Raw genomic sequence first — 14,520 nt, forward strand, 5'->3', positions numbered from 1 at the left:
TGTTTTATTACTTCTAGCCACAGGGTGCTCCCTCCCTAGAGGAGAAGGCTTGTGCCACAATGGGACAGCTGAGTCTTAGGAAGTCCTCTGTCCCAGATCTCCATGCCTGTCAGTACATAGGGGACCAAGGAGAGCTGCTCATGACAGAGATGGAGAAACCAAGGTCCAGGGAGGTTGTGAGGTCTGCTCAGAGCTGCTCTCGCAGGAGGCATTAACCAACTGGTTAACCGAGGGCAGGGGCTGGTCTGCTTTGTTCACTGTTGTATCCTCAGCACATATTACGTTGCCATAAATATATGTTCAATGAATTAATGAAGAAAACTATCAGCCCAATCACCAGCAGTTGTGGGCCAATCATTTACTCCCAATAATTATTATTATAATGGTTGACATTCATTGAGGTTCTATTATATGCCAGGCACTGTTCTAAGCTCTACATGTACATTGATTCATTCCCACGACCCTGGGAATGAGGCGGTGCGATCATTATTCCCCAACTTACTAATGGGAAAACTGAGCCTCAGAGATCTTAAGTGACCTGCTCAAGATCACACAGCTAGGAAGTAGCCCTGCCAGGATTTGAACCCAGGCAGACAGGATTTTCCCAGAGGCTCCGAGCATGGGAGGAAAACTAGATGGGAGTTATTGGCTCTATATAGGCAAACAAGGAGGGGAAGCCGGTACTAATTACCCATCCATCCGGAGAGGGGCCAGCGTGGACAGTGCTGCATCAGTGTTTATCCCTTGTAAAGATTTTCAATCCCGCCACCCTTGCGGGGATTGGGAAGAATGGTGGAGGGGGACCTTCAATTCTTCTTCTGGGCTGTCTTGGTGGTTCAGTTTGAGGTTGGAGAAGAGAAAAATTGGCCGTCACTAATCCACATCTCACTCCCGTTGGCAAACTGGCACAATTAGAGATGCTTCTCTGTTCTCGCAGATCTGGCTCTTCCCACTCGCTGCTCCCACATCCAATCAGCAGCGCCTCTCCTGTGTGGCCCCGCCTCTTTACAATGGCCCTGCCTCCCTAGGCCTCCCCCGCCCCCACCCAACTCTGGTCTCCATCACCTCCTGCTTGGACTACTGCAGTCTCCAGCCGGTCTCCAGCCTCCCCCTCCTCCTCACCCCACAAGACTCCTTTTCGTCTCGCTGGAACCCAGTTCTGTGCAGACACCTCCAGGGCTCTTACTGCGATGTGAGTGAAGTCTGAACTCTGGCTAGCACTCCACGCCTGCCACCAGCCGTGCCAACCCAGCTGCCTCCCTCCTTTTCAAGCAGCTCTTATTAATTTCTTTACATATCTATCCACTTATACCCCACCTTGTTCCATACACAGGAAGAAGGCAGCTCCTGACCACGACTCATCCTGCCAAGTTGATGCTCAGGTCTCAGAGACCTAGTACCAAGGACACCACCCCAGGAAGTCCTTCATTTGGACCTGGTCTCTGAGTACTTTCTCTGTGCGCTCCAGTCAGTCCTCACCTCCAGCTGTATAGAAGGACTGTTAATATGGCCAAGGCTTATCCCTGCCTGACTGAGAGGTCACTGAGGTCTGCGTGCAGGAGAGAGATACTTTTCTCCAACCCAATTCCACATCAAAGGACACAGGACCACCCTGGATAGTTGTGTCCTGCACGACCCCAAGAAGCACCATTCTGTAGTTGGGACGTACACAACCTACACAACAGTACAGAGCCGCCATGAAGGGAAGGCTTGGTACCCAGAGGAAATCGTGTGTGTAGTACACAACTGTTATCATTAGAGGGCGCTAGACTGGAATCCGCGCGCCGCTGCCTCCCAGCCTGGGGGAATCACTCCCAGGGCATAAAGGCCTCAGTTCACATTTGCAAAATGAAGATGCTCCGTGGATTAGAAAGGATATATATAAATTGCCTGGTATTGGTAGTCACAGCAATGTGTGCAAGGAAGAAAGAGAGTCATAGCTCTCACCCATCCCACCAGCCCCGTCTCAATGGAGAATCGGGGGGGCCCCGAGCTCAGCTGCATGCAGGTGATGATCTCAAACCCATAGGGTCATCGTGAAGGGGAAGGGACTCCACAGTTGTCAAGCACCCAGCCCCGCACATAGTAGGTGGTCAGCAAATGGCAGTTACTAAGGTTATACCGAGAAGACTGATTCAGCCAGACTGCCTGGGTTCAAGTCCTACTGGAGACATTTCTCAACCCTGGGCAAATTACTACATCCCGCTGTACTTCAGATGCCTCCTCTGTAAAACAAGGGCAGTATTTGCATCGCAGGGTGGTGGTGAGGATTCAGCGAGTTAATTGATATAAAGTACTCAGTACAGCACCCCACCTCCTATATCAATTTGTAACCATTAGTTTTTGTCCGTTTCCCCTTCTCCAGAGGCCAAGCCAGCTGGAGTGCAGGGAAGGGCTGATGCAGTCACCGTGAGGGTGAAGAGGTGTCATGGGCCTAAGGGATCAAAGGTCAAAGACAGAAAAGGGGTTCTGGAGGCCCAACCAACGTATATGCGAGGCCAGAAACAGCCGAGGACGGAGGCAGGAGGTGGGGAGCCAGGAGCCGGCGGGGGGCACATCACGGCGGGAAGGTTAGGGCCACCAGGACGCGGGGAGGGGTGCTCAGGGCTCGATGCGCGTGCAGCCTGACTCCCGCCCCTTGGGGAGCCCTGAGTCAGCAGGGCTGCCCTGTGAGGAAGAGAACACAGGTGTTGAACGAATTTATTCATGAGGAAACTCGGGGTCCATCCTACTGGTTACAAGCTCCAGAAGCTCTTGTCGGAATAGCCGTGAGGGCCGGGGCACCCCCAGGCAGGGGGCTGGTGGGGCTGGCAGCAGCCCTGGGACAGAAGAGCAGACGCAGGCAGCTGTGGGTACGGAGGGGCGTTCTTCCCTGCCCGCCTGCCCAGCCCCCCACCCCGGGGCCCCGCACCCCCTCTAGGGCTAAAGTGCGGCTGCGAGGAGTTGGGGGGGGGGGACTAGGCAGCTGCAGAGCCACAGTGAACACAGCCGCCCCACGCGCCCTCACCCCTCCTCTTCCTCGTTCCTTGAGGCTCATCCAGAACCCATCCCACCCAGGTCCCCCCTGGGAACCTCCGGGGAAGGGAGACCCCTCCCCAGCATCCGATATTCAGAAAGAGCTTCCCAAGAGGGTGAGGCTGGCTCCATCAGCTTTGAGGGGCCTAGAACCTGGGGGGCAGGGAGAGGCACTAAAATCTGGGAGAGGGCGAGGAGGGAAGGATGCCCTCTGGTCGAGGGCGTCATCCCCTCCCCCTGGCCCAGCAAGGCTCCTCCTCCCCTGCCTTCCTCCCCGTCGCCCCGAAAGCCAAGGCAGGCAGGGAGCCTGGCTCCCAGCTCCAGGGCCGGGAGGCAGCAGGGTCCTGCCCAGGCCTGACTCCCAACCATGCCACTGAGGGAGGGCCACCGGGGAGAAGCTGCCCTGGGGACGGGGGTGCAAGGCCTTTGGGGAAGCCGGTGGGGCTGGAGCGTCCTGCTTCTTTCTGCCAGTGGTCTTCCTAGCCCTGCCTCAGGGCTGCCACGGGCAAGGCGCCCAACCCCAGCTCAGGGCCCGGCCCCACCGAGGGGCCGTGCGGGCCTTGGCGCGTCTTGGACGGCCTCACCCCAACTCAGCAGCTTAGCCAACTATCCCCCCTCCCCAGGGCACATGTCTAGGAGGCAGAAAAGAAGAGAACCCCCCTCCGATGAAGAACCCTGAACACCTCTGTTTCTTCCCCCCAACTCGTGAATATATTAAATTGTGCAGCTTGGCGCCAGTCCCACCCCCTTCAGATCTCCGTGGCAACCGGGAAGCATTCCAAGTCCAAGTCTGAATCCAAGTCCATCCAGTGCCAAAGGGGGGCTTCAGCCTCTCCCCCAACTCTTCCCTGGGAGGGTGAGACCCCACATTCCACAGGGAACGAGAGGGGAGGAAGAGTCGGGGGCCTCAGTCCTCAGCCCCCTCTTCCTCTGCATGGGGGGCCCCAGGGGGATCCTCGGGCTCGGGGGGCTGCCCGCCAGGGTGCGGGTGGGAGTGGAGGCCGGGCTGGGAGCCCTGCGCATCCTCGCCCTGCACATAGACGCTCAGCCCCTCGTGACTGGGCTCCTTGCCGCATGCCTGGCAGCTGCAGTGCAGGATCTTTTCCACCAGCTTGTCCACCCTGGGCACCTCCTCATGGCCAGGGCACTCCAAGGTCACCTGCGGAGGGCAGGAGAGAAGGGGAGAGAGGTTTCCAAGGGCCTGGGGCAGGCAGGAAGGCCCCAAGGGTAACACTCCTCATGGGACCAAGAATCCCAGAGACCCCAGAAGCCTGAGGCCACCTGGGACACCTGGGCCCGTCCAGGGGGAGGGGGGTGAGTCCCTGCAGGAGACACCTGACCTGTCTCCTCACGTCCTGCCACTTTCCTGCCCATCCCCACAGTAGCCAGAGGGCACCCTGAGGGGACCCAAGTGGTCCGCCCCTGCCTGAAATTCCCCCCACCAGGGCTCCCACTGCCCTCGCAGAAAAACCGACTCCTGACCCAGGCCACCCAGGACCTTGAGGTTGACCCCCGGAGGACCTCTCTCTCCACCCTGACCTTGCCCCACTCCCGCCAGCTCTGTCCTGCCTGATCTGCCTGACACTTTGCACATGCCATTCCCTCTGCCTAGGAGGTCCTTGCCCCACCCGTCCCCTCCCCACCGCCCTAGTCTTTGCCCACTTAACTTCTACTCAACCTTTGGACCCGAGCCCAGACATCACTTCCTCAGCGAGCCCCTCCCAACACCCCCCCACCCCGCCCAGCCAAGGCCTGCCCTATACGAGCCCCGTTAGCGTTCACTCTTCCCCTGTTGTCGCGCCACTAGCTGCCCTTTCTTTTTCCTTCCTTCCTCCTTGTCTCTCCCTCCCTCCTTCCACAGAGCACCTTCTCCATGCCAGCTCTGGGGACACAAGGACAGGCATGGTCCTTCAAGGAACTCAGAGTCTAGCAGAGGAAACAGACTTGTCAAAATCACCCAAATGCAGATGAAAAACTGTGCGTGTGACAGATGCTCAAAGCAGAGGTGCACAGTGCCTGGGGGATCAGGAAAGGGGTTCTGAGAAAATGATGCCTGAGCCAAGCGCAGAGGAATGACTAGAATTTAACTAGTGGCGGGGAGGAGGAGAAAGGTAAGCCAAACAGGGAAAAGAGCATGTGCAAAGGCCCTGCGGTGGTCGTAAGCAGACAAGATAAGAGAGACTGAAAGGAGGCGGGATTGGTGTCAGGGTCAAGCTAGTGAAGAAGGTGAGAGGGGCAAGATGAAGCTAGAAAGCCTGGTGAGCCAGACCACGCCTTGTGGACAGGCCTTACGGGGTCTGGCAAAGATTTTGGTCTCATCCTATAACAATGGGAAGCCACCGAAAGGATTTCAGCATGTGACTGACATCAGAACAGAGCTTCTTGTCCTGTACATGCTGGTGTCGGACTTGTGAGCCATCACGTGGCAAGGACCATGTCTGTATCTCCAGCACGAGGCTCGAACCCTGCACACAGTGGGGCCTCACTAAGCACTTGTGGCCCAGACCGGTGCCGGCTCTGGGCGGAAGCTGGGCGGGAGCGGGCAGCCGTACTCACGATCTCCCACATGGACTGGGCTGGCATGCACGAGTCGCAGTGCACCAGGGACTCTGTAGACTGCGGGAAGGTATTGGGAACGCTGTAGCTGAAGCACTGTCCCAGGCACGCCCTGCGGGAGGAGAGCCCACCGCGTCCGTGTCACCACGGTGGAGGCGAGAACGGGCAGCCCTGTCCTCTTCCTCCCTCCTGGGCCCGTGTCCTCATCCCTTCCACCCACCACCCCGGGATCCCACCTGTTCTGGATGGACTTGGCCTCACAGCCGCTGTGGCCCACGATCTGGGTGATGTTCTTGGCCTCGCACCAGGCGCTCTTATCCGGGAACAGTGCCAGCTTGTTGATGGGCGGTGGAGCAGCCAGCAGCATGGCGGGGAGGAGAGCCCCCACCAGGACCCGAAGCATCGTGCCCGTGACCTTTGGAGCCCTTGAACTGAGTACAGACTGCAGGTGAGGCCAGCAGGGTCCAGGAGGCTGGGCAGAGGGCAGGGGGGCAGTGGTGTTACAGCGTGGCTCTGACTGCCTGGGTTTAAATCCTACCTCTGCCACTTACTAGCCAAGCACAATCTTGGACAAGTTATTTCTCCTGTATGAACCTCAAAACTGGGGCTGCTAATAGCACGAGCATCAGATGGGTATCATGGAGATTAAACAAGGTATTTCATGAAAAGCCCTGAGTGGAGAGACTAGCAGATCATACACATCCCACATGTGTTGGTTATCTTTATAACTTACTTTGTAGCTTTGAGCAAGTTACTTTTTATCTCTGTGCCTCACTTGCTTCATCTAAAGGGGGATGGTGATGCTGTGTGTGGCAATGATTATTGCAAGTACTAAGCCAGACACTCAGTTTCCAAGCACCCCGCTGAGTATTGAACAATCATTAGCTCCCTCCTCACTGTGATGCTGTGGGTCCTTGAGGGGCTGGCCAGCCAGCAGGTCTCCTGGACATGCTGCCACGGTTGTCAGCAAAGTTAACCATCTTCATGTCACTGTGAATTCTTGTGCCACCTTGGATGCGTGGACCTCAGGTGAAAAAACTAACCCCAAACTAGACTACTTCTCGTTTGGATGCCCCATCAGAGCCCCAAGCCCTGAATCTACACACACATCACTATCTCCAGCTCCAACCTCACACCTGAGTCGAACAAGAGGCGAGGCAGTCCAAGCCAAGGGCTTGACCCTCTGTGAATTGGATGGAGCGAGGCACTAATAAGGCAATACCAGAATCTGCCAGGAGATGGCGGTGCAGGGCAGAGTGTGTTTCGCAAGCATGGACTCAAAGGGGATTTTCCCAATGTTCCCCAACTTCATCTTCTGTAGGTTTCGCCCACTCTCCCACTGCAAGAACTGTGGAGGAGGGAGGCTTCAGAGAGATTCGGAAATGAGGGCAATGCTCACAAAGGGGTCCTCTGGGGGCAGGACACTGGGGAAAAGGCACTGGACTGGGAGTCTGGAATCCACACATGCTGTGGGACCCTGGACACTGTGGCCTGTGTCCCCACCTGTGAAATGAGTGGGGTGCCCTGGACTGGTGGTTTCCAAACCTGGTAGAGCGTCAGAATTCCCTGAGGACTAGTGAAGTGAAAGTTCTAGGGTGGGGTGGGATTCTGCATTTTTTTAACGAGCTTCCAGGGTGGTTCTTATATGCAGGCCAGGCTTAAGAAGTGGTCCAGCTCGGTCAGCGTCTTGGGACAGTCCCCAGAGGGGCCTGGGTGGGGCCGAAGTGGAAGCAAGGGCCAAGTATGGTCCCACTGGTCCCACAGATGCCCAGTACTAGTCAGGCTGGCTCAGGGCTGGAAATGCCATTCCGAACAACGCTACCCTCAGCCCACCTTCTGCTGGAGTGGCAGGTATTTGGTAAAAAGTCGGGAAGTGAGAGGTGCTGGGGGGTCTTGCGCGCTCCTGCAGGCTAACTACGTGGGCTGACTCAGCTGGGCTTGCAAGGAGGGCCCAGGCCGGCCTGCGGAGCTGTGAGTGCCTCTGCAGCACCCCGCTCTCTCTATCCAGCAAGCTCTGCTCAGGTCCTGCCCCTTCTCCCTGCAGGAGGTCTCCGGAAGCAGAGACAAGTCCCACCTCACTGGATCTCAACGCCTGGGTGACCCCCGCTCCCAGCCCAGTGGGGAGGGGTGAAGCGGGGAGAGCAGTGGGAGGTGAGTCCAGACCGTCTGCCCCATCCCAAGGGAGTCTGTGTCATGACCCAGGCTCTCACCCACACATTTCCGGTCTCACTCACAAGGTGGACAGCAAAGCCCATGTTTTCAGTACAGCCACAACCTAAGAAAACAGAATGGACTTGTTCCTAACCGGCAACCTAATTTTTCAACACCCTTAGCATCCAGGAGGCTTTCTCACCCCACCAGGTCCTTTTCTGTCCCTGGGGAATTAGCCTCTGCACCAGGGTCCGACCACTGTAGCACACCAGCGGAGACCCACCTAAGGCCAGAGCTCCCTGGGCCTCCCCAGGCGAGACTGGCCCCTAGAGACCTCAGAGAGGTCCGGGGACTTTTGTCCTATGCCTGACCCCATCAGGATCCCTCAGGAAGGCCAGGTCAGGTGGGGCAGAGGGTGATGTTCGGTTTCCTTAGGCTCGGGAACGGAGCCTGACGTTGTAATGAAAGTAACCTGGAGATGAGCGCTGGGGCTGGTTTGAGGTTTGGATTAGGAGAGGTTAGGACTGACGCTATGGGCCAGGCTAAGGGGGAGCGGAGTTGAGATGGGGGCTGAGGTTAATAACAAGGTGTAGTGGGAGATGGGACACCGGTGAGTGTTTCAGGGGAGTCACTGGTCTGGAGGGTGAGGACTGGTTATCATGCGTCAGGTTGTAGCAGACGCCGAGGGGAAATGAGATAAACTGAGGCAGAAGGCCACCTCCCTTATCTACCCCCCTCTCTAGGGCACAGCTAAAGGTCAGCTGGGCCCACAGAGGGGGTGCTATAACCCAACCCACCAGGTCCAGCCTCTCACCAAGCCCTGGCTGGGACCTCAGAGGAGCGGCCAGGCCGCGCTCAGCCTCCCCAGGCCAGCAGCCCTGAGCTCCGGCCGAAGCATGGCCCCGGGAGCCTCCTAAGTTCAAGTCCCAGGCCTCCCACCTAGGAGCTGCGTGACTTCCGGAAGTACAGTCCGCCTCTCTGCACCCACCGACCTCAGCCCTAAAATGGGGAGCAGAGCCCTTTCCTTGAAAATGACTGGGAGGATGCGATGAAAGCACCCAGCACCCAGCAGGGACCCACCTCAGGCCAGTTCCCTTCCCCCGGGGGGATGGTGGGGAGGCCTGGGCTGGCATCAGAGCCAAAGCTGGACGCTGGAGCAGGGAGCCGGGGGGGATGCAGGGCCGGTCTCCCACACACACCCCCGTCCAGCCCCCAAGAACCCCTGCTGCCCCCCCTTCACACTGGACTCGGCTCTTTGCTAGCAGGTTTTATTTTTTGTTGGCTTGTGTTTTGTTTTTTCAGGCAGCAGCTCAGCTGATTTTTTTTTTTTTTTTTTTTTTTTTTGATCCAGCAGTCGGACCTTCCTTCCTGAGACTTGAGAGCCTCACCCAGATTCTCATCCCTTCCTCCCGCCCTGAAGGTCACACGACAAGTCACGGGAGTCCCAGAACGCCAGGGCGGGAAGGGGATCCCCCAAGCCGATCCTCTTGCTTTGCAGAGGGGTCGTCCCGAGGCCCCCAGCAAGTCAGGCCAAGCAGTGCCCTTCCCCAGGCCAGGCGGTTCCCTGCAGTTTGACAACGGTTTACCAGGCACCTTCTAGGAGGGCGGAGAGGGCAGCGAGGGTGGGGGCCTGGGGAGCTCAGAGCCTGGAGGGGAGGTCGAGGGAGGTGGGTGAAGAGGAAGCAGCTGTTCAGTGCGGGGCAGTCGGACAGCTGGAGGGGCCGGGGGAGGAGAGCTTCTCGATTCTGGATTGAACTCAGGAGCACAATTAGTTACCCGTGGTTGAGGGAACTGCACAGGCAAGGCCAGAAAGGGGGCTTACGGGTATCAGCCCAGCACAGCCCTCCCAGCCTCCTAGTAGTAAGAGCTGCTGCTAACTGTGGGCCAGATACCGTTCTAAGGCTTTTATGTATATTCACTTACTTGGTCCTTATAACAACCCTAGGAGACAGATATGATATTTCCCCCATTTGACGGATGAAGAAACCGAGGCACTGGGTTTGCAAAAGAGATTTGCCCAAGCTGACACAGTTAGCATTCACTAAAGCTAGCAGCAGGGTAACCAACCACCAAGAGTTTCACAGAAGAGGAAGACAGGGTGACGGGGAATGACCTGGAGTAAGCAAGAGGCCGGGGCTTCCCGCCCCAGCAGCTGCGTCTCTTACCCGTCAGCACTCCGGGGCTCAGCCACAGCCAGGGTTGGAAGCATGGGCGCCCCGTGGGGCAGAGTTCAAATCCCAGCCTGGACTCCCCTGCAGAGGAGCACGCGGCCATGGCCAACCCCTGGCTCCCCGGAGCCTTGCAGAAGGTACGGCGCTGCCCTTCCTCCGAGTTGTGGGGAGGCCACAACCAGGGCACCCTCAGCCCAGGGTGGGTACCTTCCTATCACCCCACCGTCCACTCCCCAATCCAAGCCCTCCGGATCCTCAGAGGCCTTGTGCCGACACCTGACACATCTGAGGCTGCCAACAACACAGAGAGAAGGCCCCTGGGGGAGGGGAGGGGACACAGCCGACCCACTCCAGCCCCGTGGAAACTGAGGCACAGAACAAGGAAGTGACGGCCCATGTCTCCCACGCAGGGGACGAGGGCAGTGAGCAGACACAGGACACCTGCACCGGCAGCTTCCTGGGGAAGGACGGGGGTGGGGCAGCAAGAACTCAGGCTTCGGGGTCGGGCCTGTGGAGTCCTCTCTACGTTTCACGCCTACCAGAACCTAGCATCTTCCCTGAGATGCTTGCCAACAACTCAGAAGCCCGGGCCCCAGCCCTAGATATCCCGACCCCACACTCCCAGGCATCTGTATTCACTCCCACATGATTCTGAGGACCAGCCAGGTCAAGAGCCCCCCAACTCCCCAGGGAAGGGTCCCCCGTAACAGCAATGCAGACAGGGGTCACCCACCCCACTGCCTAGGCCTAGTGCCTAGAATCAAACCTGAAATTCACCAGAGGGGCCTAGAGTTCAAGGAAGACCTCTGGCCCGTCCGCACCCACCGTAGAGCACCCATTGCACAACAAGGAGTCGATTTAGTAAAACAAGTGAATAATCACCCTCCCCGTTTCCTCTTTGGGATAAATCTGAATATTCAGGGTCCTTAAGGCCAGGCACACCAGAATGTTCTTGGTACAGTGGTCCACTCACCCCCAAACATACACACACACATGCACACACCAGGCCTTCGGTTCCCAGCAACCAGCCTGGCGTGGGAGCAGCTGGAGGGCAGGACCAGCAAATGCTTAGAAGGCAAGTCTCTCCCCAGCTTTAACTTCTGCTTTCCGAAACCTCCTCTGGAAATCCTTCCCACCTAAGGCCCCAGCAGATTCAGATGGAAGTTTCTACCTGTGGGCTCTGGTGACGTCTGCATTCGCACAGAAAGCATGTGGGGTGTAGGGTGAGTTATTTTTCAAACTGATCAGACCAGATGCTCCCAGTCCCTTCCTCTCTCTGTTCTCCCCCCACCCCCTGCCCCACCCTGACACACGCAAAGGGCTGGGTCAGGGTCTCCATTATTCACAACGGACTGTGACAGACCCCAGTTCAAACCCTAGCTCAGCCCCTTTAACTTTTCTGTGCCTCAGTTTCCTCACCTGCAAAGTGGGGGTAGCTGCCTCTTAGGGCAGTTGTGAGAATTGAACTGAAGAGGGCATGGAAATTTCAGGAGACCTCTCAGCAGAGGTCACTACGAGTGCTAGCTTTGAGTCACCCAGGGCTGCTCACCCTCCCTGAACTCTGCCTACACCCTTCTGTCTCCCCCTCCCCCCTCCCCCACACCCCCCTTACCCTCCCCTCCCCCTTTCCCCTCCCCTCCCCCTCCCCCTCGTCCTTTCCCCTCCCCCCCCCCCCCCCACTGGATCCTGAATGTCCTGAGAATATCTAAACCCCAGGGTTGCATCTGCCTCCAAGAAAATGGGTTTAGGGGAAACTCAAACAAGATGATGGCTGGGCGAGGGTTTTATGAACTGTCTGTGCTGCCAGGGTGGGAGCGGAGAGGAAGATCCCACTCAGACTCTAATTCTTGGGCCACTGACTGAAGCGAAAGGCTCCCAGAGAGACCAGCAACTTCGAGCAAACAGGCTGGGCCTGGCTGCCGGGGCGTACACGCTGCTGGGTGCAGGGGGTGTGGCATCTGTGGCCGCAGCCCTAGGCTTGGGGGTCAGCAGGAGTGAGGCAACCGCCGCAGGTCTTGGAATGAGCGCAGGGGACTTCCTTGAATGGTGCAACTGAAGGGAGGGGCGAGCCAGGGTCAGACCCCAGCCCTGATCAGCTCAGCAGGCCTACTCTGGGGTCCAAGGACAAGTTCAGGCCCAAGCTCACCCGCTGACTCCCCGTGTGCCTGGAGGCAGGACAGTACAGTGTTTAGAGGCCACTGACCACTCGTTTCACCTGCCCAGGCCTCCCATTTGCCCCTGTGAAATGGGAAGCACGGCCTGGGAAAGTCCATCCTAGCAGATTCCCTCAAGAGGAGCCTGGCTCCAGCGCGCTGCTTAAGGCCACTGTGATTCCATGACCCCAGTCACCACAGGGTGGCTTCCTTCCTTCCGTCAGCACTGGCAGAGCATGAACCAACCGTCCAGGGGCGGACACGCAGGGCCAAGCCCGTGCCCCAAAGGCCTGCCCATCTCTGCCAAGCAGCTCCACCTCCCTGGCTACAGCCCCCCAGCCCAGACCACGGCCCGCCTGCCCGCAGACCCTCCTGACTAAAAACTGTCTCCAAAACAAATCGATGCTAATGAGCTGCTGCAGGGCCGGCCTACACATCTGCTCAGCAGAAGTCCCACTGCAGACTTCACCAGCATCCCTGCCCGCTCCCGCAGTCTGCGACCCTTGGGGGTGGGGGTGGGGAGAAGGAGAGAACTCAGTTGGAAATTTCACTCTAAAAGGATGAAGATATATGCGGCTAATGCACAGCACATCCTCCTGGGTCCACCCTCTAGCACACAGGCCCAAGAGAAAGAGGTCCAGCTCGCAAGGGTGGGGATGGGGGGGTCACCGACGAAACGCTCCAGCCTCGCCTTTTCTTTGGCCCCAACCAAAGGCAAACCACACCCAAGCGGCCCCAGCAACTGGAGGAGTTTCAGGAGGCTGGTGGTTTCCACAGTAACAAAGGGTGAGGGGCTCCTTGTTGACAAATTGCTTCCCCACCCCCATCCCCCGTCAGCGCCCAGCCTTTGGCCTCCGGCCCTGACCTCTGTTTTCCTGGGGTTCCCGTAGTTACAGGCTGGTGTCCTCCAGCTGGGCGAGGACCTCGGAAAGCCTGAAAATGTGCCCTGCTCCCCGGGTGCCGGCCAACCCCCTGGCCACGCCGAGGTGGCCAGTTGCCCCCTTTACTGCGGCGTGTAAAAGAGCAGAATCGCCCCGCCCAGGGAGCGGGGCGGGCAGGTGGCCGGCAGCACAGCCCAGTTGTCCAGGCCGCCTCGCGGGGGTGGAACGCTTAAGAAAACTGAGCCCCCGGAAAGGCTGGCTCCCCTGCCCCAGACTCAATTCCAGGGGGATGACCCAGGCCAGTCCCCCGGGGCAGGCGGAAGGTAGGAGGAGGGTTTCGCTTCTTTTACCAGGTCTAGGAAACTATTCACGAGCCCCGGTGGGGGCCCCGTGCCTCCGACCCGGGCTGGGGGCGCTGTCCGAATTTGAGGGCGGGGGACCAGGAAGACGCAGGAACTCAGAGAGGGACTCCCACAGCGGGGCAGGCGGAGAGACGGAGAGAAAACATAAAGGCAGAGGCACAAACCCAGGGAAATGGAAAACAGGCAGAAGCGGAGAAACAGAAAGAAAGGGGCCAGAACCAGATAAAGAGAGGAACGGAAATAGAGAGACGGAGACACGCAGATGGGGAGACAGAAACACAGAGAGAGACAAAAAGGAGGCAGAAACGTACGGGAGTGGAGAGGCTCGCGGCGCGGCGAGGCCCGGACAGAGCAGCGGGGACGCGCGAGCCCCGCGGCCGAGCTCCGGGCGCTGCCCCGGCGGCCGCGCGGCCCGACCCGCCCTCGACCCGCCCGGCTTTCTCTCGGCCGCGCATCTCCCTCCCTTTCTCTCTTGGCCGCGGAACTCCTACCGAGAAATGGAAACCCCTGTTGAGTCGGGGGACCGGCTCGGGGCGCAAGGGTGCTCCCTGGCCACCCCGTGCCGCGCCCACGTCCCCAGACCCGGCGCCCCGAGCCCCCAGCGCTCCCGGGCTCGGCGGCGGCGCCTCCGCACGGTGCCCTGGGCTGGCGGGCGGGCCGGGGGCGCGGCGCTGCGCCTGCGGCCGAAGCCTCTGGAAGCTGGGCGCCCGCGTGCCGGCCCGGGCGGGACTTACCGCGCGCGCGGCGGCGGTGGGAAGCGCGGCGCGCCCGCCGGTTCCTGCGGAGCTGTCTGCGGGCCGCGGGGGGCAGGCTTGGCGCCCCCGGGAGGCTCGGGGAGGCGGCCGGCAGGGCTGGCGGCGGCCCCGCGAGGCTCGGCTGGGCTGCGCTGCGCGCTGTCTGCGGCCCCGGGCGGGCGCGCGGTGCGGGGGAGCGGCGAGCCGAGCGGCTCCGACGTCAGGGGTGTCTCCGCTCCAAATAGGGAGCGAGGGCGGGGGCAGTGGAGGGAGGGACGCGAAAAAGAAAGAGCGGGCGGGCGCGCTGGGCCGCTCCCTCCGGGCGCGCAGGAGGGGGCGCCTCAGCCGCCCGGGGCCCCGGCCCCTTCTCCCCGTCGCCCTCGAGCCCCGGGCCGGGCTCCGGCGCGGTCCGACGGCGCGGCGGAGCTACCGGGGCCGCCCTGATCGGCGCCCTAGGGGCAGGGCAGAGAGCCCGGCGCCCCGGCTCGTTCTAAAGC

At 59.5% G+C, this 14,520-nt stretch overlaps 1 protein-coding gene across 2 annotated transcripts; it reads right to left on the reverse strand.

Moving 5' to 3' along the window:
* Positions 1-2,693: 2,693 nt before the first annotated feature.
* On the reverse strand, positions 2,694-14,176 carry NBL1 (NBL1, DAN family BMP antagonist). 2 transcript variants are annotated; one of them, XM_082832434.1, is made up of 5 exons: positions 14,024-14,088; positions 7,782-7,846; positions 5,808-6,043; positions 5,572-5,683; positions 2,694-4,174 (listed from the first exon to the last, which is right to left on the reverse strand). In XM_082832434.1, exons 2-5 carry the CDS (start codon positions 7,824-7,826, stop codon positions 3,923-3,925), a joined length of 645 nt encoding a protein of 214 aa, XP_082688560.1. In that variant the 5' UTR covers positions 7,827-7,846; positions 14,024-14,088; the 3' UTR covers positions 2,694-3,922. The 2 variants fall into 2 exon arrangements, with proteins under 2 accessions (XP_082688560.1, XP_082688561.1); XM_082832435.1 differs by lacking the exon at positions 7,782-7,846 and having other exon boundaries at positions 14,024-14,176.
* Positions 14,177-14,520: the final 344 nt, after the last annotated feature.

The sequence above is a fragment of the Leucopleurus acutus genome (assembly GCF_964270905.1).
Source record: "Leucopleurus acutus genome assembly, chromosome: 2".
Taxonomy (NCBI): Eukaryota; Metazoa; Chordata; class Mammalia; order Artiodactyla; family Delphinidae; genus Leucopleurus; species Leucopleurus acutus.